The sequence below is a fragment of the Anser cygnoides genome, chromosome 5 (genome assembly GCF_040182565.1).
Source record: "Anser cygnoides isolate HZ-2024a breed goose chromosome 5, Taihu_goose_T2T_genome, whole genome shotgun sequence".
NCBI classification, from domain to species: domain Eukaryota; kingdom Metazoa; phylum Chordata; class Aves; order Anseriformes; family Anatidae; genus Anser; species Anser cygnoides.
The window spans coordinates 971,078-998,035 of record NC_089877.1 but is presented as its reverse complement, the minus strand read 5'-3'; the positions used below and the strand labels follow the sequence as shown (position 1 = coordinate 998,035).

The 26,958-nt window shown below is 36.8% G+C and overlaps 2 protein-coding genes across 3 annotated transcripts in view; both read left to right on the top strand.

Annotated features, from left to right (window-relative positions):
- Positions 1 to 13,877, top strand: part of FAR1 (fatty acyl-CoA reductase 1) — a 37,932-nt gene extending 24,055 nt beyond the window's left edge. For both annotated transcript variants that reach the window (XM_048070005.2, XM_048070006.2), the window contains exons 10-12: positions 6,936 to 7,065; positions 8,773 to 8,900; positions 10,987 to 13,877. In XM_048070005.2, the coding sequence (XP_047925962.1) occupies positions 6,936 to 7,065; positions 8,773 to 8,900; positions 10,987 to 11,149 (421 nt within the window). In that variant the 3' untranslated portion in view covers positions 11,150 to 13,877. The remainder of the gene's footprint in view (positions 1 to 6,935; positions 7,066 to 8,772; positions 8,901 to 10,986) is intronic.
- A 204-nt stretch (positions 13,878 to 14,081) lies between these two features.
- OVCH2 (ovochymase 2) overlaps positions 14,082 to 26,958 on the top strand; it is a 39,277-nt gene continuing 26,400 nt past the window's right edge. The window contains exons 1-2 of the mRNA XM_013189154.3: positions 14,082 to 19,217; positions 21,340 to 21,448. The gene's annotated coding sequence lies outside the window, so the exon portion shown is untranslated. The remainder of the gene's footprint in view (positions 19,218 to 21,339; positions 21,449 to 26,958) is intronic.

The following is a 26,958-nucleotide window of genomic DNA, read 5'->3' as shown; positions in this document are numbered from 1 at the left end:
AGTCATTAAACTCAGGGAAGTGGTTGGCATTAAGATTGTTGTTGCTATTATAAACTGAAAATGGAAGGGAGGCAGAGTAAATAACTGCAGGTTATTCCTGTAGATGATACAGGTTGATCTGGTATACTTTGTATCATCTCAACATTCCATTCAGTTTATAATAATTACACTACTAGCTGACTAACTTCTGAAGTGGTGAAAATTGCATAATTCTGCTAAATAGGCCAAACTAGATTACATAGAAAGAATATAAGATGTCACTGCAATCTGTTTCAGATTTGCCAAGCCATATGATCTTAACTCATTGCATGTATTATGTTTTCAAAAGTATTCGTCATCAGACTCTTAAATCTCCACTGTGGTGACAGTGTATTAATACAAGTGAGTATTCTTTCATTGTCCTGTAGTCTAGGTCTATCTTACAAGGAGGGGAAAATTATTTACTGCTTAGCACTGGATCAATAAAAGGAAGCAATGTAAGTAGTTTGCAGGCAAAAACTTCTAAACTGCCTTGGGTTCCATTGTTCCAAGCCTACTCAATAGCATAGCACTCACAGCAACAGTAGGGACAGACAGCTGTGCCTGTGCAGTTATCTCCACATTGAAAAGATTTAAGCTCTATGTATCAAAGGAAGGTATTAAGCATGAATTCCTAGCTTTTTAGGTGGTTCTGCAATATAAAATGTTCTTAATAAAAACTGATAGAAATTCCCTGATATATGTCAAGACTCCATCACTTGCACTTAAAAATAATTACACTACAAATATCAACCTGCTGTCTTCCAAATGGGAAATAATGCTGCCAGAATCATGTCAGTCTTTGGAAGTCCAGTCTTTTAAGTATTTGACCTATGGGAGTAAAACAAGGCTATAAATAAACACATTGTTTAGAACACTCTTAAAGGCATGAAACGTTGAATCTTGTTTTTTTTGCTTTTTCTGGAGTTCCTATTTAGTGTTCAAACACAATTTAAATCTTAGTCTGTACTAGTTCAAGAGGTGACATCAAACATGTATCTTCTGGCCTGTGAAGTATAAATTATGAGTATTCCTAATTAGTTTTATGTAGTAGCAGCTGAATAGGTTTCCTATCATGTACAAGATTTCAGGTTTGGAGGAAAGATGGGAGGTTCAACTAAATCAAAAAGTGATTATTCAGTTGCTAAGGAAGCAAACTGTAGCACACTTTATTCAGTTGCTTGGAATTAAAACTTTTTAAATTTGATGCCCAGCACGCTTACAGGAATGTAGCTTTCATTATATAGGGATTCTTTTCTTTAATTTTAAACCTTTTTAAAAAGAGCTTTTCTTTAAAAGAGTAATAGAAGGAAACTCTGATAGAGGTGCAAAGGAGACATGCAGTTTTAAATCCTAATGGGTTTCATGCATTATTTAATAATAGCAGAAAATTGAGCCAGATCTTTATTCTTCTGCTTTTTTCTAATTGTCTGGCTCAAAGTACTTTGAAACCTACTTTAACTGATAGGCTGGAGATGGCACTAGTATAGGGGTGTACTGCTGTTGCTGTTGTCATTCTGTCTGGTTGACCTCTGGTTTTAATTACCAAGTAGCATGCACTAGGAAGCTTCTAAAGCCTTGGGAACATAATTGCAGATTTTTGAGCTTGTTATAATGCTCTTCTGAGTGAAGGGCTAGCTTAATCTAAAATGTGACCTGTCTGCACCACAATTTAGCATGAAAAACTTGACCGTGTAGTAAAAAAAATAAAATAATTATGAAATCAGCACAAGCAAATCTGAATATTGTAGACCACATGAAGTCAAGTTAGCACAGTCTGCTGTCTGTGAATCTGAATACATTTCTAGGCTCTTTATTGCATATGTTATAAATGACTGAGTCCCAAATAGGATTGCAATCAAAGTTTACAATTTATTAAACGAATAGAGGCAAGCAAACAGCGCTGGATGTGCTGGGAGTCTCTGCTCCAGCAAGATGCACACCTGTTACATAAGACAGCTGATCTTTATGATCCTAGGCTAATACATCTTCATTACTACTTCTAGAAGAGGCAGGGTTATTATAATTGATTTCCGGAATCCGAAGCCCTCCCAGGGGTGCCTGCGTATCAGTCTCTGGTGGTCTCTCAGGGGTTGTTCATGTTGAAGGCTCATGGTCTTCCTCCCAGACTTTGCCTTTCAATCGTCCTTCAGCTCCCCCTTCCTCCTTATTTGGTAGTCTCTTGGCCGGATGTCAGAAACTACTGCATATCCTGTGCAGTAGTCAGCAGTTTTTCTCAAAAAATCCCTTTGTTCTATTATCACCTAAACCTGGGCCTCAATGTTAACCCTTCAAATTCCTTAGTGACATGAATTGCTAGACCATTCCTTACACGTATAATGTAGGAAAAACTAATCAGTGAAATTGCTGCATAGGTTGAATTGCACTATTGTCATACTGTCAGGATATTATACCGTCACTATATGAGAAACTCTTAGCAAATAGAACTACTTGGGTTTTATAACCCTTTAGAACTAAAGGAATATGCTCATAATTATTAAAAAAAAAAAAAACACACAAAAACTAAGTCTTCTGTTGAAGGGTTTGAATTTTTTTGGAAATGTAACCTATTGAAATCTTTATGCAATATGAAATTGTTCTGGTACACTGTACTCGTGGAAGCAGATAAAGCTTTTAGTGAGATGGAGAACTTATTTTTCATTGCTTTTGCATCTAGTGAAACATTGTTGAAGTTAACAATTCTCTGAGTAAGAGTTAAGGAAAATGAAGGAAGAAATAATGCATGTAATTCTTCCGAACATTGTAGATGGAATAAGTACAATAAGGATCGAAATAAGTACAATAAGGATTGAATGACATAATGAGGATTTAATATTTTAAACTACTTAAGTAGACTTTTGTAGTATTATGCCTCTATATAAATAGTGGTGATAATTCTCACTGTACAAGTTTGGCAGTGTTGTCAGTAGCTTGCTATATGTACTTAGTTGCATAGCAAAGCTTATTAATTGTCTAATATAAGGCATAGTTCTTGCCTGTAACTTTGCACAGGACTTATCACAGCAGAACCATCTCTTCTCAAAAGCAGCTCAGTGCGTTTGAAATCTTAAAGCCATTGAAAATATACACCCAGCAGGTCTTTCCAATTACTCTGGAAGAACAAGCACAGGGAGTACCACCTGAATATGACAGGGCACTTCTTTACTGTGAGGGTGACAGAGCACTGGAACAGGTTGCCCAGAGAAGTTGTAGAGTCTCCTTCTCTGGAGATACTCAAAACCCAGCTGGATGCCATCCTGCACAATGTGCTTTAGGTGATCCTGTTTGGCAGGGGGGTTGGACTAGAAGATCTTCAGAAGTCCTTTCCAACTTCAACCATTCTGTGATTCTGTAACAGAAAGTAACATGAAACATTGAAGCTCTAATTCATGTGTTTCTCCAGCAATTCATTTTCTGCTACTGCTTCTTAAAAAGCTTCTTAAACTACAGAGGAGGTAGAGCTGATGAGTGCAGGGAGGTATAAAGAGATCAATTCAGTTAAAGCTTCTTAAAACTTAACATGAAGCACCCTTGACATAGTCTCTGTCTTAGAAACCAGAAATGAGCGAACAGTATACTTTCATTGAATAGATGACTGATTTTTCCCCTTGCAAATACTTTGGAAAAAAGTTCTGCACTTACAGGAACAACAGAGTTGCTAGAAACAAAGAATTCCTCTTTGTCTTATACTTCAAAACTTACAGCTAAATAAAAACTTACCATTTGACAAATGTGAATACTTGTATCATATATCTTAGGAGGAATCTTAATTTTTTTTCCGACTGTCTCTAATGCTTATGCAAGGACTTGTGTATTAACAACACAGATCCTCTGAAGGATATCTTGTATTGGCTTCAGAACTTTTCAGCCTAGAAACAATAGATGGCGTAAGACTTGAAAATGTGTTGATAACCTTAAGCCAGGTTACTTTTTGTCTGCTACAGAAACATGCCCACCTAATTTATGGATACTTGATTTGTTTAACTGTTGCTTAAAACTCAATTTCTCTGTGCTTCTTGATTGGCTGTGTTTTGTGTGTATTTTGTGCTAATGGCAATAAGGGCTAGCTAGTAGAGGCAAAATTATACCTACTGTAGGTGAAAGCCTTGCATATTGTCACACTGGCTGACTGCAGCTAGTGTTCAGCTCCTTATGATCAGCAGGTCTGATTTTTCTGTCCTAAGCTTATGAAGGTGTGATGCAGTGTTTGATATTACACTGACTGGTTATATATAGTTTTGATATTGAAGAATTGTAGCTAACTGCTATCAAGTGTGTATATATAAATTTCAGGCTGAGAGAGAAAGCCTCATTACATACTTCTCACATTCTTCTTTGTCATCTGTATTTCCATTTGCAGGAGGAATGTGGTGCTATTAAAGTTTGAAAATCTCTCTAACAAAACTTAGTTTGCTAGAATAGGTGTCCAGTAAATGACACTTATTGCTGACATCTCTGAATATAAGAGGTTGTCACCATAAGTCCTTTTCTTTTGCAAAGCGGGTGGGAGAGGGAAACGTAGTTTCATGTTGATTTAGTGCAGGCTACCAAGTTGTCACTGAGGAAGCTGCCCTCCTTTTGCCACATGTTCCTGTCACTTCTTTTGTGTCAGATCTAGCAGTTAAGAGCATGTAGAGACATTTGATTATTTTGGCTGATGAGAAGCTAATCCTAAAAAAAAAAACCACACTTTTCTGATGAAGAACTTAATTATCTGGTTCTGTTGCCAGTCACTAAATACAATGTGAGACAGAATCTGCAGCTGAAGTAAAAGAATTGTCTTTAGCCACTTGGGTTGTGTGTTTTTTGTTTTGTTTTTTAAATCGGCTTATCTGTGTTCTAAAACCATACCCCTAAGTAGAGACAGCAGGATTCCCTGCAAAGGTTAGAGACTCTTCTTAGAAAAAGAACTAAAAATAATGTCAGGGGCTGGTAGCAAGCTCCAAATCTACACTTATTCAGATTTTCATTTATACCACTTAGTTTTTTGCAGGGATGCAAGTTTTCTTGTACTGAAGCAGTCTAGGCACTCTAACTAGAATCCAGCTATTCTTCCAGTTTAGCATAACAAACCGGAGAGGCACAATAAGTTCAACTACATTAAATAAACTTAAGACTGTCAGTGGACAGGCATCCACAGTGTCTAAGCATGTAGCTGCCATGTCCTATTTTGCATTATTGTTATCCAGGGCATTTTACTAAGTTGTCTTTCTGGCTATTCTGACCAGTGAGCTCTTTGTTTTGAGTTTATATTTTTGACTTTTTTGGACTTACATCTGTTAAGACAGTTGCTGGAGGATCATTCCTTTTTTTGGATGTTTAGTTCAGCCTTGTTAGCACTGGATATATACTGGACACAGTCTACATTCTTAATTATTTTTTGAATCGGGAACTCCAACTAAGCTCCTGTATAGCCAACTTGCCCAGCTGGGGAAACTGTAAATGAGTGTTAGTTTAATTTGAAAGCATCTAGGAATGTCTACTAACTGTTAGTCTAAAATTGGAATACAGTTCTTTAAGTATACTCCTGTGGAAGGTTTTAAGGAAGTGTTCATATTTTTTGTACTTCAAATACATATTGCTTTTTCAGTGGTCTTGGCCATTTGTAATACTCCGTTTCATGAGACTTAGAGGCAATTTCACTATTGCCTTACATAGTGAGATACCAGTCATTAATATTAGTCAATGTAAATGTTTGGAAGAGTTTCTGGGATTGTGCTGACTCCCCTACAAGTACGAATGTACCCAGGCAACTTCCAGAGAAAAATCAGGGAGTTATATTGCAGCTATGTATTTTATTGAACAAAACTTATCTTCAGAAAGCCATTTCCTGTTACTGCTGGGTTGTTCTGCTTTCTTTGCTTTTCCTATATGTCCCTGTGCTCTGCTTAAAATGACCATTGTGCCCTGCTGTAAGGATCAAATTGGAAGCAATTCTGTGAGATGGAAATAGCTCAAGCCCTGTAAGCAGAAATGTAATAGCATTTCATGTAAGTACTACCTAGTACTTACTGAAGCTGAGTGATCATATGTAGCTCTGTAACACTTGCAACGTTCCTACCTTTACAACAAGAAAATTCTTTCATCTAAGAGTGGATAACTCATGTTTTTTGGGTCTACTTCAGGTGTTCTGATCAAAGGGAAATTTGCCCAAATTGATCCTTATAACATAATTTCTCTGTATTCTGTGATATTTTTACAGAGTTGTCACCCCTGCATAATAAAGGATAATGGAAGGTTATTTTTGCATATTTTGAAGTAGCCTGGAACTGATCACCCAACTAGTGGGATATGCTATGGTTTATCTGCCCATTGAATAGAACCTGCTGTTTGCTGCAGTAACAGTAGGGATAGGGGGCAAAGCTGTATTTCTGGTTCTAAGCCTTGGTCTCTTACTGACCATAACAAATGAGTTTTCTTAGAGACATGGCCATGCGCAGTGTGCCAGAAAGTTAGGGAAACTTACTTCCTTGCTGTGTTCTGCACTGTGTAACTCTATTTTAAACATGTTCATCAAGTTAAATTGTTCGGTACAACTAGATGCTTGTTATGCTGAAGTGAAAAGTGTTAGGTATCACTGTCCTAAATTACAAAGAGAGGATGGTAAAATGCTGTCTTCTGTTGGCCACTCTTTTTAGAGAGGAAACTTACTGTTCCAATGTAGAATTAAAAAAAAAAGCTGTCCAGCAAGTTCTGCTTTCATATCAAGATTGGACAGCTAAAGTCCAGTAACATCTCACTTTCGACTGATAGGATATTTCTGTGTATTAATAACTTTTTTCATGGTTTGGATACAGAGTAGGATGGGTTATGTTGAAGGAGAGGTGCGGGGTTATAAAACTTATAATCCTCTTGTTTTACTTGTTTGAACTAATACTTACCACTGTAACCTCTACATTCTCATCCTTGGACTGTAGGATGATGAAAACAATATCACGTCTTCATAAGGCCATGATGTTATTAGAATATTTTACAAGCAATTCTTGGATCTGGAATACTGAAAATATGACTATGCTAATGAATCAGCTAACCCCTGAAGACAAAAAGGTAAGTAGCTGTGTGATATGGAGACAAAGTGAAATACAAACTTGCTGTTCTAAGATGACATGAATCAGTAATGCTGCTTACTGCAATGTGGAACTAAGCATGGTATTAACTCAGTTCTGGATAATCCTGCCACAGCCATTTGAGTATGCCAAGGTGTCTGTACAGGGCTGTGTTGTAAGCCGGATCAGTGATCTGATCAGAGATGAGGAAGGACAGGACCCCTTGAAGGAGGCTGTATACAAAAGATGGTTCTTAGGGTGGCTTGATCATACATGATCAGGTGTTGTCCTATATGTCAGCCAAGTAGCCAAGCTCTTACTGGTTTTACATGCATCATGAGTAAAACAAGGCTTTATTTCTTGACCACTATCTCCTTTTCCTGAGGAACAGGAGGTAGGTTTTGAGGGGCTTTTTTGTTTGCTTTTTGTTTCAAACTAGTGACAGCTTCTGTGTATGCTTTTCATGCTTTGGCAATACAGTTACCTGTTCTCAAATTCTCTCACTCATTGTGAACTAAAACTGCCCCATGCAGTGGGGAAGCATACCTAGAAGCAGGATGACAAAAGTCCTGAAGGTGGTTGAGGAAGAACAAAAACTGTTGTTGAATAGAGGACCTGAGTAAGAGTGAATGACACTTCTCATAAGAAATATCTTAATCTTCCTGCTGTTTCATCCCCTCCTCCCAGATTTTGATAGTTTTTCCAGAGTTACGCATGTTATTTTCTGAAACACAGTGGAACTGTGTATTTATTGTTGCTAACTACATTTTATATCATAAGCTGTAGTCAATTTCTGACTTGCCCTGTTTGGTGACATTTCACTATCAGCTTGTTCAAATGTCATTAAATACAGTATTCCTAGTAGTTAAGCATCAGACTTCCCATCTCTGCTCAGTGGATTATTTTTTTCTGCTCTTTTAACATGTCAAAGCTGATCCCTCTGAGCACTGCAAGACATTTAGTGGGAACATCCAACCTAGGAGGGATTGGGAACAACAGAGGAGTGAAACTTGCAGTAACAGTAAACAAGCTCTTCTATTAGCTTGCAGTTTCATAGAACAGTCCTATTAGGCAGGTTCTTACAGAGCAATGTTTAAGTATTTAGTTCAGAAACTGAGCTAGAGGTTTTATTGTCTTTGAGACTTAACTGGCTGCTGTACTGTAGTATTGTTTGAGATGGGGGTAATGGACATCAGTGAGAAACTGAAGTTGTGAAGTTACCGTAGTAACTTCCGCAGTAGATATTCTTATGACTCTTTTTAAAACATAGTGGTACAACTATAAGCACAGTTAAAAGAACTGCATCTCTATCTGTGAACTTGATACAGAGCAGTGTGCTTATTCTATAGCATGTGAGAATTATTTCCTGGCTAGAAAGGAAACAACAGAAAATCATTACTTCTAGAATAGAGTTCTTTACGGAGAGATGAAATGTGAAACTAGCACACTTGGAAGCTGAGGGAAGAATATTACTCAAGAGGAAAAACAAGGCATGGAATGGTTGAAATTTGCAGGAGATTGATTGTATGAGAAGCTGGTGGTTTGGTCACAGATGGATCTAAATGTGAATCATTCTTACAATAAAGGACAAAAAATTTATCATTGCAACAAAATTAATCTGATAGAAAGGTAGTTGTTTTCTTTACATCTTTATCAGAAATGATTGACTTTCTTGGCAGTTAATAATGAAAGCTTTTATTTTATGCAGACTTTTAATTTTGATGTTCGACAACTACATTGGGCAGAATACATGGAAAACTACTGCATGGGAACAAAGAAATATGTGCTGAATGAAGAAATGTCTGGCCTCCCTGCAGCTCGGAAACACTTGAATAAGTAAGTGTGCATCTTATTTTCGTTTCTCTGTCCTTGTCAAGTTTTGCTTTTCCATTTTATAATTTACTGTTCTTTATAGCACTTGCTTAATTCCACCAGAGTTCTTCTATTCCAGGCATGTTGTCTAAAGCATTTTCTAATGCTTTAGTCAGATGCTATCTTTCTTTCATTTGTAGATCTTGCTTTGTTCTCTGTATTAATAATCCTAGTATGTCTGGGTTTATGGCTATAGCTCTGATCACTAGTGTATACTGGAATCCAGGTTTCTGATGTTACTTGTGTATGCTTTTTGGAACATCAAAAAGGTACACAGTAATACAGGGTCAGAATGGTTTGTTCAACTACGGTGGTTTAATACAACAATAATTTTCTTTTGGGAAGATTACTGCTGGAAACAGGCAAGTAAACAGGCATGGACTTTCCACCTCAGTGCAGGAAACTTTGATGTTGGTGCTGTAAGATGAAGTCTTTTAGCCTCTTATCTGTGGCTTAACTCCTCCAATTTGAATGCGTTGTAATTATTCAGAGCTTCACTGGTGTAGTTCCATTTGTTTTATTCTTGGGCGATTCATAAAGACAGTTGATAGTCTTTTTCTTTTTTCTCTTTAAAGAGTGAAAAAAGAACAATTTATCTTGTTCTGCAATATTGTTTATCTGTTATGCTGACAACCTGAGGGAAAGTGGTCTAAGTCATCTTCAAAAGAGATTAGCATGGCACAATCTCAGTGAGAATTTTGGCCAAACTTGCCAGTGTTAACCTTACAATAGCATATTCAGAGACACAGCTGTAATACGTGCTTGTAATATACACATGGTATAGCAACAAAGTAATCTGAGTATGTGAGAAATTATGGGTTTCAGCTAGATGTGTTGTAAGCCTGAATTACACGTTTGCAGGCAATTTTTAATGGGAATGAAGGTTTTCTGGATTTTCAGAGATTAATTTTGAATCTTGACTAGGACTTGACTGACAAAATTAGTGCTGATAGAAAAAGACTGAAAAAAGTGAGGGATCTAGAGGACTAAGTGAATATCCTTGTATGTTTACTTTGACTACATTTTTCCTGAATTCTCTTATGATGTGGCTCTTTTCAAAAAAGTAAAAAATGAATAAATTTAAAATCTCAAATATACTCTTTAAAGTTGATAATCTTTGATAATGGTGGGCATAGCTGAAGAGGTGTCCCCTTCTAGTTTTGGATTTAGATGCAGTTCAGAAATGCGCTGAACACAAGTGACATTCTTTGTACAAAGGATTGTGCCAAAATAACATGAGAAATAGTCTTATATTGGAATTGCAACTGGTCATCCTATGTAACGGAAGGCCTGGCTGTAATAACACCCGGTATGCCTGTACAGCAATGTAAGGCCAGTGAGTATTTTCTTAAAAAGAGCTGCCTTTCAAATACAAATTGTTATGGTCTACTGAACCAAAGATGTCATGTTCTTTTTAAGAAATCTGAGCAAATTCTGGTTTCAAGTCATCTTGGAGCTTCTCATTTTTACATGAGAAGATTGCTAAAAATCACAGATACCCTAAAACAGCACTTCCTTTTTCCTAATCCTTAAAGGATTTAGAAGGAAGGAGTTTAAAATTGCCATGGAGGCTATGAACTTTGCAGCTGGAACAATCTTAAACTTTTTTGTCAGCAGTAATAGATGTTTCTACAAATACGTAATTTTAAATACTTGGAAGGGAGCTAGGGTGAAATTAGCCCGGTTTTGGGTGAGTGGCTGTCTTGAGGTGAGTCAGTGTGTGACCTTGGCATTCAAAGGGTTTACCAAGCAACTATGAAGCAGTTGTATATGTAGTTAGCTACAAGGCTGGTTCTATTCCTGAATTTTCATGTTTCTCTTTGAGCAGCGAACAATCAAAAAGGCCTTCTCTGCTTGTTCTTCAACCTTCTCTGCTTGTTCTTCAACTTACTAGCTTACTTAATGCACTAACTTAATACCACTTTAATAAAGTATCCTGAGATTAATAGATGAACAAGTTAAATTCTACATTAGAAGTTATTTTAATGTTCTTTTCCCTGTAGTTCTTGGTACCTTGGCTTTTATGTTTTTTTTCTTTTTCCCCACTTAGGTTAAGGAACATACGCTATGGATTCAATACAATTCTTGTGATCCTGATCTGGCGTATCTTTATTGCAAGATCACAAATGGCAAGAAATATCTGGTACTTTGTGGTTAGTCTGTGTTACAAGTTCCTCTCGTACTTCAGAGCCTCCAGTACTATGAGATACTGAAGAAGAGAATTGAGCATTAGGGCTTCTATGCATATGGTGGTTTAACTACACAAAGCCTGTAACGTAGTCATCTCATATTTTGTAAAAGCATAATTTCATCTTAAATTGGAGTGCAAAATAGATGGTATGGTATATGTACTGTTAGTTACATATCTTCCAGAAGACATAGAAAATAAAATGGTCAAGTGCTGGTCTGAACTGGTGTTAGACAAGCATTTAAATAACTTTAATTCATTGACATGGGGGGAGAGAATGTTTTAGACCACTGACCAACATAACTGTGCAATTTGGAACATTTTGATTGAAATCTGCCTTAACATACTTATTTTTTTCTTTTAATTTTTACACCACATTGAGGAAGGTAAATATTGTCATAGTAATTGCTAGTTTATTGACCTATTTATTTGAAATCCTAAAACTTCAAAGGATTTTGAGTTTCAGAAGTGTATAAATGCTGGTGGATCTCCTGGAAAAACTAGTGGAGGACTTCTATAATTTGTCTTTACTTTTGCCGCTTCTTCCCTTCTCAAAGTAGGGTCATAATGGTAACTACTTTGCTTTTAAAAGCAAAAAAAAAGTCTCCCTTCATTATGGAAAAGCCTTTTGTCCTATCTGGTTTTCAGAATGCACTCAGTGATTCAATTCTGTGATCAAAATTGGCACCATTCTATTTGTGTTTGTCAGCATGAGCAATTTGCTTCTCCAAAAGCAGAACTGATCCTATCATTGAAAAGATGAAAGGGAACATTACCATGAGGGGGGAAATATTCATTGACCATCCTTTTTTAATGATTTTTGTTGGGAATACAGAGCCAGCACTTGATTGTTACATTTCTGACTTTAAAAGGTAAATGTATTTAAGAAGTATTTATTATGCCTAGTTGATACTTGTATTACTGGTAACTGTAGTTGGACAAACTGTAGGCTTTCATTGAGAGATACCTGTTCTTAAATTCTAAGTAATGTTAGCAAATACTTCATGAATTTATAGCTTTTTAAAAACTGAGCTATGAAATTTGATGCATGGATAGACCATTGCATAAGCACACTCTCATCTCTGCCCCAATAAAACCCTTTTGTTTCACTGGGCAAGCAGAGCAAGAGGCATCTTGCTTCAAAATTTCAAATATGTTAACAGTTTTTCATCTATTACTTAGATTTCTTCAGATTTAAACCTAATAATTTAAACTGTTTTTTCTGTGTAATTTGTTTTGGTAGGTAAAACTCAGACAAATAACAAGTTGTAAGAAAAGCCTGAGTCCCTGTTTAAGGCAATACATAAAGATTCCTTGAAACTCCTGGTTGCACAGAATTCTATTTGAGAATACTGTTCCTCTAATTGATGCACTGACAAGCACCCTTGCCCAGTGTTTGTTTATTAAAATCTATTTATACTGTATGTGAATACGTTCTTGGAATCTGCTTGGAAAGGCAAATAATGACTTAATTACTCAAGAGCTACATTATACTTGCCCTTGGTAGTTTTTCGTCCTATTTGAATTAAGTATGTAAAGAACTTATTTTGCTATTCTTGTGGAAACTTACTTTAAAGAGAACACCTTTCATGCAGGTGTATATCATTTTGAAAAGATAATGGCTTCCTTGTTGAAGCTAAGTATTCTGTAGTAAGTAGTTAGGCTGTAATTCCTTTTTAAAATGACCTGTGTGTGTATATATATAAAGCTAGCGATGGAAAGCCTGAAAGGTCTAGGACCACACCTTGTGTGAGAGACCTGACTGTGGCTGAAAATAAATTATGGCTTCTGTGACTGAAGATGTTATACTTTAACAAATACATTAGGTATGCTACATTTTTAGTTACCTCCCCAAGCATCTTACTAGATCTGAAAGTATGCTTAAGCATTCCTGCACTGCAGACTTTTTTCAGAGGTGCCTACAATCCAATGATATCCCTCTTCCCGTGTTGGTATGTGACTGAAGTTTGCAAAAAAAAAAAAATGCATCATATTCTGAAAATTATTTCTGTGAAGCAATTGACTTAAAATTTTTGTTCTTTATCACCATTACACGTGATACTTTTAATGTTGATTTGTTAATACTGGGAATTATGAAGCCAATTAATTGATTATTTCTGATCCATGCTACTTAGGGATCTATTCTGTTGAATGTGACTGAAGAAAAGGATTGCTTCAAATGTAAGGACACTTAACCTCTACTCTTTAAACACTTGGCAGTTTAGAAACCCACCTTTTTCTTTGGAGGTTGTGGTTATCTGTTGACTATTGGTATCTTAAGCTCATCAGTCGTTCTGTTTAATTGACAGTAGATTCAGTGTCACACTTATTACATCTGTTTTTTGTGGTCAGTCTGTGAAATTTCTATCTGAAGATAATGTTTTATTTCCATATCAGAACCCTGTTTTATTGCATTTCTTCGTAAGTATTTGCACGTAATGGATGTTGGTCAGAAACAGACTTGAACTTTGTTTTGATAGAGAAAGTTCGATTCACTATACTGACTAGCAAGTTACAGAAGGTATTCTAATTGGTTAAATAAGAGAAGCAGTTGAAACAAGAAACAACGTGGTCACTTAACAGTTACTGGTATTTAAATTTGGGACCAGGGAAAAACTGCTTTTTCCTGTAATGTTTTTCTGCTATAGGAACACATGTTTGGAAACAAATGCTAAATCTGTGAGCTTTTATAAGACAAACAGAAATATTGGGTGCCTTTGTTTGTAAACCAAAAATAAACAAATCCCATAAAAGTGTTGTTAGTGTTTGTTGTATTTTTACATGGTTTTAGTGTAATTTGTGGAAAATAACTGAAATGTATAAATTCTGTCTTAATATACATATATATGAACATGTTCTTTCCCTTACAAGAGACTTGGAAAATGAAGTTAATGGCTAAAATTGCATTTAAAACTCAAAAAAGCAATCCAACAACACCTCCTTTCTCTCCCAGCATCCCCCCCAAATCAACCCAAAAATAATCAAAAGATAAAAAATTAAATCTTCATGAAGTGATAACGAAACACATGGTGCATGGTCATGGAAACTTCTTGAACTTCAGGTAGTTTTCTCCTTACTATTACTGTCATCTCACTTGTAGTATCAATTTCGATTTTGCTTAAATAGGTAGGTGCTTTTTCACATAAGTTAGAAGAGAACTGTAGTTTAGCAGTAGCTTGTGGATTACCATTTCAACAACTGCAAGAAACCACAGCTGTTGTAGCATCTACATTTTGTGGTGAGGCAGAGGAAAGTACCATTGTTATTACCTAAATGCTGTGGCTTAGTCTGGCTTCTGTTTAAAATGTTATTTTCTCAGAATCCTCAGACTTAATGGATAACAACCTTAAGGTGCTGTCCCTCATGTTTTGTGCTGTTAAACATTTTGCCCTTTCTGTGTAGTACAGTATTACATAATGTATTTTCAAAAATGATGTACAGGCTGATAGTGGTAACTTGAATCTGAGAAGTATTCTGTACAGTGTTGGGAAGCATAACTCTTCATAATACTTTTTTTTTTACATATTTCACAATCTGATGAGCAGACAAAAAGAAGGGAAACAGTAACCAGAGAAGGGCTACTCAGGAAAAATGTGGGTTGCATTAAAATGTGTTTTGCTGTTTGTCCAACTCTGTGCTGACATATGAGATTTGTTTGGAGGCATTCATTGTGTATTTGAATAAATCCATAGAAATTTTAAAACAGCTCTAAAGGAGCTAATATGAGTTGTCTACCCCAATTTTTAATATATACTATAACTGTAAACTTAAACACTAAAGTCAGCAGGTCTCACTCTTTAAATTCTAGGTTTTCTTGCTTTCTTTTTCTAGAGCTTCTTCAGACACCTTTGTCTTCCTTTCTGTCTGGAGATGATTGCAAGTTAAAGGCGACTTAACCAAACTGAGCTACTTCTGTCATCTTGACATAAACTTAACCCTGTGCTGCTTTTTAGATATTTGTTGTCTTCTCTAATGCTATCCTGGAGCTTCAGTGCATAGTTGATACATACTTTGGCTTTCTTTGCTTTGCAACCACTATGACTCACTGGTAATTATACAATTGGCTTTTCTGGAATATTGAGCAGTGACAGCTTTGAATGGCTTTTCTGTATGTGTGTGCTCTTAATTCAGCTATATTCATTAATCGCAAGTGTATTGATTATTACCAGAAGCCTTTAATTTCAATCTAATTGGTTTTTATTTTTTTCAGGGTGGTAATTCTGTAGTTACAATCACTTCCAAAAAAAAAAATCCTGGTGTAGAAGCAAGACCTATTAATTGTTTTTTATGGACACAAGGAAAATTAAAGCATAAACTTTTATCCTGAATCATTATCAACTTCCCATAAGGTTCTTTGAGGAAGTGAAAAGTTAAAAACCACTGTTTGATTAACCTTTTCTGGATGTAGGAAAAGGATTAAATCTTCAATTGCTCTTGGCTCATAAGGTATGGCATACAAAGGACATACGGGACAGTTCTATCTGTACTGTAGAAACAGCAGTTCAGCCTCCTACCAGAAGGGTCAGAAAGTAGTTGTGCTCTTGCTTTTGTTGACAAAAGTCTGATTTACTAATTGCACTTCAGTGCAAATTATTTAATGCTTAGCCACTATAAGTAGCATGTTACCCTTAATTCAGATTCAAGACAGTGTCATGTACCTGAAAATTTTTATCCTTATGAAGTTCCATATTTCATCTGTTCCTTCATTTCTGATGAAATTATCTCAGAACTGGATGTCTAGAGACACAAATAGTTACTGTTTTAGACACACAACTAAGGTGGAATTCAAGAATCTGAAGTTAGGAGGCATGATTTCCTCTATTATAGGTATTTTCTTAGATTCAGAATCATAAGGCAAATGTTTAAAATAAACAGGGTCTCCTCAAAAGCAGTCATACTGCAGGGTGGAGAGAAATATATCCTTTGGAAGTGGAAGGAAATAGTATTAAGGCTGTTCCCATCATTCAACTGTCAGTATTTGTTCTCATTTTAATAGGTATGTGGCATTGTGGCTGTATTGACACTGTTGTTACGTGGATCATAATTTGCATTGTATATAAAGCTTCTTGTCCAAGAAGATAAATCAGAGAGCAGAAGTTAACTCTTAGTCTGAGTAAGTCTGTCATCTGGTAGGTTCTCACTTAATATACTCTCCTAGGACAGTAGTCATCCCAAGTTAAGGGACAGCAGCTAAGGATATTTCTGTTTACAATATTGCTTACAGTACATGGAAGCCTGCAGAGTCTGTGGAAGCTGAGATCTTCTTTGCAATTTATGGCATAGAAATTTTCTTGCAAGTTTATTTACATGACATAAAAGGCAGCAGTGTGTTCCTCAAACACACATTAACCAGTCCTATGCAATATCTTTTCAAATGGGCTTTAAAAAATGTCATGTACTTCAAGGAGCTAACTAATCTTGAACAAATTGCGTAGGCTAGAACAAGACATCTTGGTATCTACTGTAAGTCCTTAGCAGGGAGAATGGACACTTCCAGATCCATTTGCTGTACTGGACACTTCCTTGCTTTATGTTCTTTCAAGAACATCTTGTTCAACACACTTAATTTTTAAATTGTAAATTAATAGGTAAGTATAATTATTCAGTTGTTAGTCTAGCTTTTTTTGCCTGTATCTTTCAAATCCATCTTAACCTTTTCAGTTTCACACAGGCCCTCCCAATTTTCATCAGAGATGCTTTTTGTTGCATAAAGCACACAACACATACTTTCAGAGTTTTGTGCATAGTAACTAGGAAAAGGATTCAAGCCTAATATAGGCCAGAACAGCACAATCCTCCTGAATCTGATGAGCCTTCACAGAGTAAACTGTGAATCAACAAAATGCTATTCTGACTGTTAATGTGATGTTTTCCAAAACTGCAAGTAAAAGACCTAATCTGATGTTGAAGGACTCATAAAATCATTTCCCACTACATTGTTTGTTGTCAGAGCACTTGTCTGTAATCAACTATTTAACAGTAGATAACTTAGGACTCACAATCATCACTTGTCTCTATATCATACTGTATGAATGACAATCCCATAGGTTGCTTCTGTGTTTGGATTTTTACTCTCCCATTTCTGAGGGGGTGGTTTTTTTGGCTTCTTTGGTTCCTTCCCCCACTCAAGTTCTACCATTGGTTCCTATGCTCTTGCCACCCACTCAGTTGAGTGACCCTAGCCATAGTGCTAGGCCTATTGAGATTAAAAAATTGTATGCTTTTGATTGTAAACGCTTCATTAATTCCAGGCACTGAACACATGGGGAAATTGGCTGGTTTGTTTCTTTAAGAAAATATTAAATTCTGACTCTTGGAAACAAATGAAAGACTTCTAGTTCCTCTGATAACAAATATCAGTTTAAATTATATGCTTGTATGGTCACTTAGCAGAGCAGATCCCTCTACTTTTCTATCCATGTGTGTGGTTTTAAGCTACAACTAATCTTTCCTTATCAGTGACACCTGTGTTTTTCCTCTGTTAAATATTTGATTTGGAAAGAAAAACATGCAATGTAACTTCCACTCCTTGACTCCAATATAAAACCAAGCCTATTCATTTTTAATAGGAATGTGCTGCTCTTAGGCTAGTAAGTCAGTTTCTGGATGAATTAGTTACTTCAGTGCTGTTTTGTGCCATGTAGTTTCTGCATTTCAGAACCAATAGGTGCTTAGCATCTATATATGCACATTCAAAGAGTATTCCATGAAGGCTTTCTTTATAAAAACTTTTGGTTAGACTTTCTTTATTAAAACGTTTGGTTAGAGAGAGGCAAAGAACACTTGACTTTTACAAATGCTAAGTGATACCACTTTTAGATCAGTCTCCATTATTAGAATGGAGAGAGAGTTAAACCATTAGTAGGAAATACTAACTAGCTATATCTAAACTATTTTTAGCTTGTTAACCCAACTTCATAGAAGAGAAATACTGGAAAAATTCAGAGCTGCAGAACATGGAAGCAGTTGGTGCTTTTCTCTTTAAACATGGTGCCAATACCTATCATAACTTTCTTTTCAACTAGAACTTTACTGTTACTTTGTTAGTTTTTTTCCTTACAAACCCAACAACAGAAAGTAAGTATTGGGGGTTGGGGTAGAAATCAGTCCTTGACACTTTTTTTCTTCTAGAATTAAGTGTAATCTTCTCATCTTAATCGTTCTGTTGTAGACTCAGATTTTGTGCTTCTTGTTTTTCTTTTGTGGAAATATCAGAAGTTATTACCCTGTGTGCCAGCAGTGATCACTTTAGCTGGCATATTAAGCTGAATGGGGAATCTGAAACAGATGCTCCCTTCACTCATGGTAGCTTCACAGGTGCTTGGCATCCAGATTTAGTAATTAACCTTTCTATGTCTTACATCTGTTAGAGTAAACTGGATATGAAGCTGGATATGCAATGTCATGGTAAGATAGCTTGCCTGAAAAGGCCATCTCTTTCAATCACCTGTGGTGGGGAGAGCAGGAAAAAAACAACACACCTAGAATAGCCATGCAAAGTGGAAAGCCAGTGTCACTCACTGTATAATTAAAGTAATACCCTTTCTAACTCCTGAGGTGGTGTTACCACCTGTGAATGTTTTTGCATTTGAATGTTTTGCTCCAAGACCTGTTAAAACATAAGTGAGGATGATGACTTGTGTCTTGATTATAATATTTAAAGCATGAAATCTCTTTCAGGACATCTATTTATTAATTCTTCTTCCCACCAATGAAAGCATTGGATGGCTCCTATGTTATGACAGATTGTCTGAGAAACCCAGGTGGGAGAGTTTAGAACAGGTACTTAGCATCTGTTTTTGTAAAAAGACACAGGCATTGCATGTAATTAAATGCCTGGGGCTCTGATATGGAACAAGAAGCCCACCTGGGTCTCCAGTCCTGGTGAAAGAGTGGGCTGCCACTACTTTCAACTGAAAGTGTCTGTTGTTAGTTTTTCTGCACGGTTTGCTTCCCATTCCTTTCATTCTGTGATCTTCAAGGTTGTTTGCTGCTGCATCTTCTCACTTTTAGAAGCTTTTGCTTACTGTCTCCATCAGCAGTTTCATAAGGTTCCATAGGAAGTTGGTCTGGAGATGGACACAGGCTTTCAGGTAAGGCAGAAGCACAAATGAGTGTTGTTTCTCTACAAGGGGAGAACAGAAAAAGGCTGAGATGTTCTTCCGAATAGCAGCTTGATTGAACTGACCAACTGTGAACTCCTTTCTGATCTGCCTCTTTATCTTTTCCACATAATGGACATGCCCCTCCATACTGGCATGTAAATAGTTGCTTCCAGAATGACTGTTTGCTTCTTCCACTTTGCTGCATTTAATTAAAGCATTTGTCCTCAAATGCAGGCCTTTTGGCAAGTGTAGCTCTTTTGATATGACAGCAATTTTTTCTGTTGGAATTTATATTGTGTTAGCTGGCATTCAAATTTTTTTAATGGATTTTGGGTTTTGTAGAGCTCAACTGTCCTAATAAATAGACTGCAAATGACTTCCTTTAAGTAGTCCTTTATCAGTTCAGTGCTTCAACGTCCTTAGTTTGACTGGCTGTGGAGATGTAGTTCACCAGAAAAATACTGATGTGATTTCTTGTGCACAGTCAGCTGTCTGTAAGGTAAAACATTTTTTTAATGTGAAATGTTGTATACTGAAAAATGACTTTTTGACTTTTTGTCCAGATGTGTAATGTGCTATTTCTTAATTGTTAGGTTTTATGTGAATAACTATACATGCAGTACATATAGTTTCTGTTGTCAAGCCTTCTGGATTATTGCTCTTCTATTTACACTCCCTGGAAATAGTCTTTGGCAGAACTTGATTTAGAGCAGATTTGAGTTGTCTTGTTTCTTTGAAGTATTACTCACCTGTGTTAATTACAATGCAAAAACTAATACTAATTTACATGCATAGTATAGTAACTTAAGAAATTCACAAAAGGTGAAATGTGTGCACATCTCATCTCAATATTCATGCATATGCATATAAAGAACAACATATATATGGCCAGTTTTTCTCTGCTCTGTTTTTATTCAGGGCTTCTGTTTTGCTGTTCTATCAGGGACTATTTTTGGAAATAAGGGAGGAAACAAACATTGTTTTCAAAACCTAGCTGCTTTACTAGAAGGCTAATTACACAATGCCTGTGGTAACTTGTGTGAACTATTGGATACCTGGCTTGTATCAAAACTGCACTAGTCTGGTGTCCTTTCTCTGTATGAAGGAGCACCCTCTGGTCTGAGGAGAAAACATGAAGTTGGCCTGGGCACAGCATTACTTGAAACTTCTGGGCTACTGACTTGATGCTGTGATGCAGAATTAAATATTCTTAAGCATGTGTCTGCCAGTAATCTTCTACAGAAGGCCTTTGAAGCATACACAATTAATAGATGTTAAAATGTTAATAGATTTGTTAATAGAACTGAAGTGAGGGAAGCGCAGATTGTCACCTGGTATCTCCAGTATGTTGATGTAAAGCAAAGCAGGGGAAAGAAGCCTTTTACCCTTATTGCAGAAATTACTTCTCAAGACTACTCTAAAGCCTTCTGCCCTGCTACTTTTTGAAAGTAAGAAGCACAGGAGCTTAAAAGAAAAAATTGGGAAGTGTTAGAAAAAGTGTTATTTTATACAACTGGTTTAATAAAACTTGTATAGCATGTGGTAATATCTTCACTTGTCCAAAGGAGAAGTGGAAAATGCAAGTTAAAATGGAAGCTGGATGATGAATCAGCTCTTAAATATTCCTACTCTTGTTCTTTCAGGGTGGACAATATGAGATTTGTTTTGAGAGTAAATACTCTTACTAAGTTATTTCGAACACTGATTTTACCCATGCAGGAACTGATCATAGTTCATTAATAAAATTGCTGTTGGATGACTTTTCTTGGGCTTTTTAATTCTGTTCTGCCAAAATATTTTTTGGAAAATAAAACTTTAAAAGGCTGTAGTTGAAATTTGGATTGTACAGTAGGTTTTGATCAACAGACTTCTGGGCTCTGGCTGGGATTGCTTGGAGCTAAAGTAACCTGAAGAGATGTGGTGTTAACTGGTATGCTCTGCTTAGATTTAACTGCTGAATCAGTTTGGACTGTGTGCATTAATAAGCACACCAGAAGAGCAATGTTCAGTGTTCTAAGGAAGCAACATAATAATTGTCTTTATGAACTCACACTGTAATATCACAGTAGATTTTCTGACATCCCTGTTCTTTCACCTTTTTTTCCTTTAGAATAAAAGAATGACTATGAAGATTAGTTGTTGGAAACTGTAAGAAACAGATCCCAGATCTCTTACTTGGCAGTTAACTTCTTTAGGAGGGAGTCTTGCTTCAAAAGACTGTAAGTGATGCATGTCTGCCCTTATAGGGTTTTTAAAAGTACTGCAATAAGTCATCTATACAGTCAGTATTTTTCAAATAAATTGAAGTTTAGCACTGTATGGACAATACCTGCTGCATTGTGATTTTGGCAGAAAGCTCTAGCTTTAATTCAATTAAACAACGTCCATGTCATTAGTGACTAAAATACTAGCCCAAACTTAAGTATTTCCAAATAAAAATCATCCTCTAAAATATGACTTCCTTATTTTTGTCTGAACTCTAAGCATGTGTATACATATATGAATGGCTTTTCAGTGTTGATCTCTAGCAAAGTCTTAAATGTTTGCAGTGCAAGGTGTATGAGAGGGTTTTCACTGCTTTACAGAACTAAGAGGTTTATCATCATAGGTATATTAAGTGTAGTATGCAGTTCAGACCAGTATCATTGTATTTTTATGATGCATTATTAGCTATTGCATATAGAGACTGATGCATGTAATGTTGATAAGTTCTGCTCCAAGACAATTGAATTTTGAATAAGAAAGTATTAGAGCCTGGAAATATTAAAAGCTGCAAGTAATAAGAACTACTTTTTTTTGACTGCAGTAAGATATGTAGGCCCTAGTTTATTTACCATTGGGTTTGAATGTTTGATGAATAGTAAGTAAACCTGTATGGAGTCTATCAGAATTTTAAAAACACTTGCTACGTGCTTAAGCAGGTAGCAATAAATGGAAAGGTGAGAGAAGAGTAGCAAGTTCAGCTGCAATCCATGAAAGACACTTTCCTGCTGCCAGTTAATGAAAACAACCTGGGAGCTTGTAACTGCACATGCACACCTTGTGTGTGTCTATCGTGTTAGTTTTATTTTTTCCTACAGCTCTGTAGAAGCTGTATTCTAGGATTAATTTTTAGAGCAATTTAAATATACATCTAAGCAGAAGCTGAGTGAAAGTGCTGATACAACAATAATGATATTGCAAATGCTGTTGCTTCAGTGAGTTTGTGGACTGGCAATTCCTTTGTATTGAGACAGCATGCTAAAGGAGAAGGTTTTAAAACAGGGATCATACAATGGACTGTTGTTGCACTGCAAACTGTTAGGTAAGCAGTGATAAATAGACTGAGTGCATGTCAACGGCAATTACTGTGTGCTCTGTTTTGAAAATGTGTGTTCTGACAAATATCAGCCACTGCAGTAGTAATGCAGTATTAAGACTGTTGTCTGACTTGCTTGGTGTAACAGAATTCCCTGGTGTTGGATACCTTGAGACAGGTATTTAATTTTTTGTTTCATATACCTGTTCATCTCTTGTTACATGGTAATACTTACACTCTTAACAGCTGGCATGGCTGTGAATGTCCTGCTTTGCAGAGGTGAGAAATTCAGATGTCTGGCTCCAAGTTGCTTATATTTTTGCGAGGTTGCTCCAAGCCTCTGTTGTTACAAAACTGTTTCTATAGTAAACTCCAGGTCTGCTGCCTGCCTTCAGGGTGGAACTTGACCAGGCCTGATTTTGCTGCCACTGATCTCAACTGCGGGATCATGAACCAAAAGAGGGAGTACGGTCTTCTGAGAGGTTTGAAACAGATTTTGCATCATGGATACTTTACATGGCAAAGCCAACTCTCTTCAAGTTTTTGTGCGCATGCACATGCGCACTCTAAACTTCTTTTTGGGGAAGAGGATTGTTCTGATTAAAGGTAACTTTCCCAATAGAGGAGGGAGGAAAAATGACCAAGCAGGCAAACAACACAGCTCAAATGCTGTTTGAGGCTGATGGCTGATTAAAGCCACAATGCAGCAAATGACTTTGCCTAGCAAACATTGAGTCCACAAGTATCTTCTGTGACTCAAGGAATCATAAGCTACTACAGAGAACTTCATGTTAGTGAAGGCTGCAGTGCTTGCTGGGAGTTTGTGTACACAAAGTATTCCAGCTGTGACAAAATGGAGCTTTCTGTGGGCTTGATTGTTCTGATAGGAAGTCAAGATAGTTAGCCTCTGAGCTTGGAGAGTTTCAGATATTGACACTTCTGGGTGATCAAATGGTCAATGTGTATAAAATGATGTGCAACATAAGAGTGATGTTACAGTGTTTCTGAATTGATGTTTTTTTCTTCTCTCTGATTCTAAGTTAATTTAGCCATTGTGCTATTCTAACCTTTGCAGTGGCCACTCATGCAAAGTTAATTCTGAGAGATGAAATTCTGGCTGTATTTAAATATATCCTTTAATAATAGGGCTTTGTACAGGAAACTGGATATTTCAACATGAGTATGTGAGGAATGAATGAGGGTAACTTAAAAAAAAATCTCAATTTTAAGAAGTCTTTAAGCTGAAGTGTTTCTAGATCCTGTTCTCAATGTTTTTCCACATCTGTGAAGTTTAAGCAGTTGTTTTGTGCCTTTCAAGCTTATTTTTTTCTAGGAAGCAGAAGAATCTAGGCTAAACACAGCTCACAATTGAAGGTCTGTGAAAGGACAGAAAACTGGAATGTAACTGGAAGTTTCTTGTTCTCAGTGTTAAAGCCTGTCCTATGGACTGGATGTGTGGCACAGCAGTGTCAAACACACTGATTTATCTTGGGTTTAGAAATGACTTGGTGAACACATCTGTTAAGTAACCAGTAGTTTCTTGCATGATTCTTTACTGCCTGTAACAATGAAGATGCTGGACACTAGTTGAATTATTCTCTTCATGGTCTTAAATCTGGAATCCTTCTGGCAAAGTGAGATGAGGGGCTGAAACTACAGAAACCTTTTGGTTTGCTTTCTTGCACATGGCAACAGTTCAGGACTCCAAAGAATATATTAGGTGCATGGAAGAACTCTAAAATAGTCAAAACAGCGTGGGAAGAAAATGGCTCTGTTTGTTTTGGTGGAGAAAAGCATGCAAAATCTGCTAACCTGATGGGGTTGCCTATTTGTAATATCTACTTGAATGTCAATGGCAGTGACTCCATTAGCTGTCTTCTGATGTTTAGCCCACAGCCCTGGTACATCACCTGTTTTCAACTCCATATGATTTCAGTGTCAGGAAACTTTTTTTGCTTACTCTGGAGCTTAAGATGTGCCTCACTGAAATTTGCTATACTTAGGTTACAGGTTTATCTAGCCTATCCCATTTCTGTTCATCCATTCACATATGTACACACACAGTTGGAGTGATATATATACATATATATATACATTCTTTGTTGAATGAGAAAATAACAAAAGCTATAGCTTACCTCTGACCTCTGTTCTGCAGAAGGCAGAAAGTTCCTGAATCATGAATTAGTGATCTAACCCTATGCATATTGCATTAGGGCAAGGAACAGTGCAGCAAGTGATGTACTGTAATTCAATGTAACCTAGCACGTAGTGGCACAAAACTACAGTATTCTGCAGTATTTGTGAGCTGCAGTGTTCTGTGGGCTTGACATGGCACTTTCCTACATGAAAAGGGTTGCATTATGTACAAAGTTGTAAAAGAAACATTGCCACTCAGTGTTCTTCAGCTGTTTATCTGTAGGGAGTTAGTGTTTGATGTCTAGTTTTTTTGTAGAATTGGCCAGAGATTTTGCATGATCAGCATGGTGCTGCTCACAAATGTGTGGCAGACCCCTATGGCAATGAAGTGTAAGTCAAGCATGTACAGAATTTGTGGGTGTTTTTGTTCTATCGCCTCTCCTCTTCTTCCTTAAGATCAACTTAAGAATAAAAGTTGCTTATTCTAACTGAAAACTGCTTCTGTATTGGTTGAATTCACATCGTTTTGAGCTTGTAATAAATGTACGAACTGGTCTCCTACTGCCACATAGCATTATTCCAGAAATATTGTAAGTTGAAGACAGAATTGACATTAAACCTTACGTGGCCTATATTTCAGTTGTTCTGTGTAGAAAGAATTTTGCTGCTTAAACTATTGCTGATTGTGTGGAATATCACGTCTGCTGATTAAAGGCAAATGCCACTTTGAACATAATGTGGTTTTTGTAGTGTTGTGATGTTCATTAAAGGCCTTCAGTTTTTGACTGTAGTGCTTTAACAGAATCGACCAGTGATATGGTTCAGTTTTTGTCATACTAAGGTCTCATATCACCACTGGAACTCCTTTAAAGGAACTCCTTTAAAGTTAACTTTCTTAAGCTATTAAGAATCTCCTATGATCATCTTGTTGCCATGTGCTGCTTGGAGCTTGTTCTGGCCTGTCATTGCAGATATGATGGCAGTAATTTAAACCCTCAAACTCTGGCATCTGTCAAATCTTGCTGAGACAGCTGAAATTCACCCCCTCCAAAGCGGGGTGGAGATGGAATGGCTGTACATCCATGTCATCTCTTCACAGCATGCATGATCACACTTCTGGTGTACAAAACATTTTAGTAGCTGCAGTATTTAACTCTTTCATATTGCACCCAGAGTATTTGATGGAAGCTCTCTGTATTTACTGGCTGTTCAGCAGCCTCAGCGTACTCAAATGCTTCTTCTAGTGTTCCCTAAGCTCCTCTTTCCAAAGAAAGACCACTGTTTGTCTTGAATTCATTAGGACATTTATTAAAACACTTACCCAGTGTGTAACAGACCTGAAGTCTCAGCTCTGCCTGTTTTTAAAAGCAGGGACATGGACTTCATCCCAGATACCAGTTCTTGCTCCTGGTTCTTCTTGCCTCATCTCTCCACAATTCTTTTTGCAAAGACCTCAGTTGTTGTTTACATATCCAAAACACTTAAACCACTTAATATCTTGTAAGACAGACTTCTAATTTCCTTTTTTGTACTCATAGCTACATCTACTGCTGCAGAGACAGGGAATCTGTCTCCTTGGCTTTATTAGAAGGGTTTTGTACTTCCCCTCTTTAATCCTCCTGTGTGGTATGTACTGCAGCACAGCATGCGCAGCATGTTTCACTAAAAGGGAGAAGTAGTAGTTCCATTGCTGGTTGATAATACTTAAGTAGTGAGTGCCCTGTGGCAGAAAATACTGCAGGTGGTTGTAGTGGTAGAAGCAGCTTGCTGCTTCTTTGCTTCTTGGCGGCAGAGGGCTAGTTACAGAAGTGGGAAAGTAAGCATGTTAATCCAGTTAGGAAACTTCAAGCTAGCTAAAACTTAAACAATTCCAGGAAACTTAGCCAATGCTGTATCAGTGCATATCCACATGCTAGGATTATCAACATGCTAGGATGAATCCTGCTTAGACTTGTCAAGGGGAGAAATGATTCAGAAATGACTGTCACTTGCAGTCAGCAAGGGTAAGATACAAAACTGGCAAAGCCATACAAAAATCATGTAGGAAGAGCTGTGTTGATTGTGTCACTGTTATTTGTAGTAATTTTCCTTTTGATTAGATAGCATTTTAGGCTTCTTGGTTTTCTTTAAATTCTCTCTGCTGTCATGGAAACAGTTTAGAACTGACTCTTTGAAAGTCTGTTAGGATTATGAACAAGACTTCTGATCAGTCTGACATGACTTTAGATCTGACATGACTTTAGATATTTCACTGGATTTAAATGAGGTTGGTCTTGCACAACCAATAGCAGTACA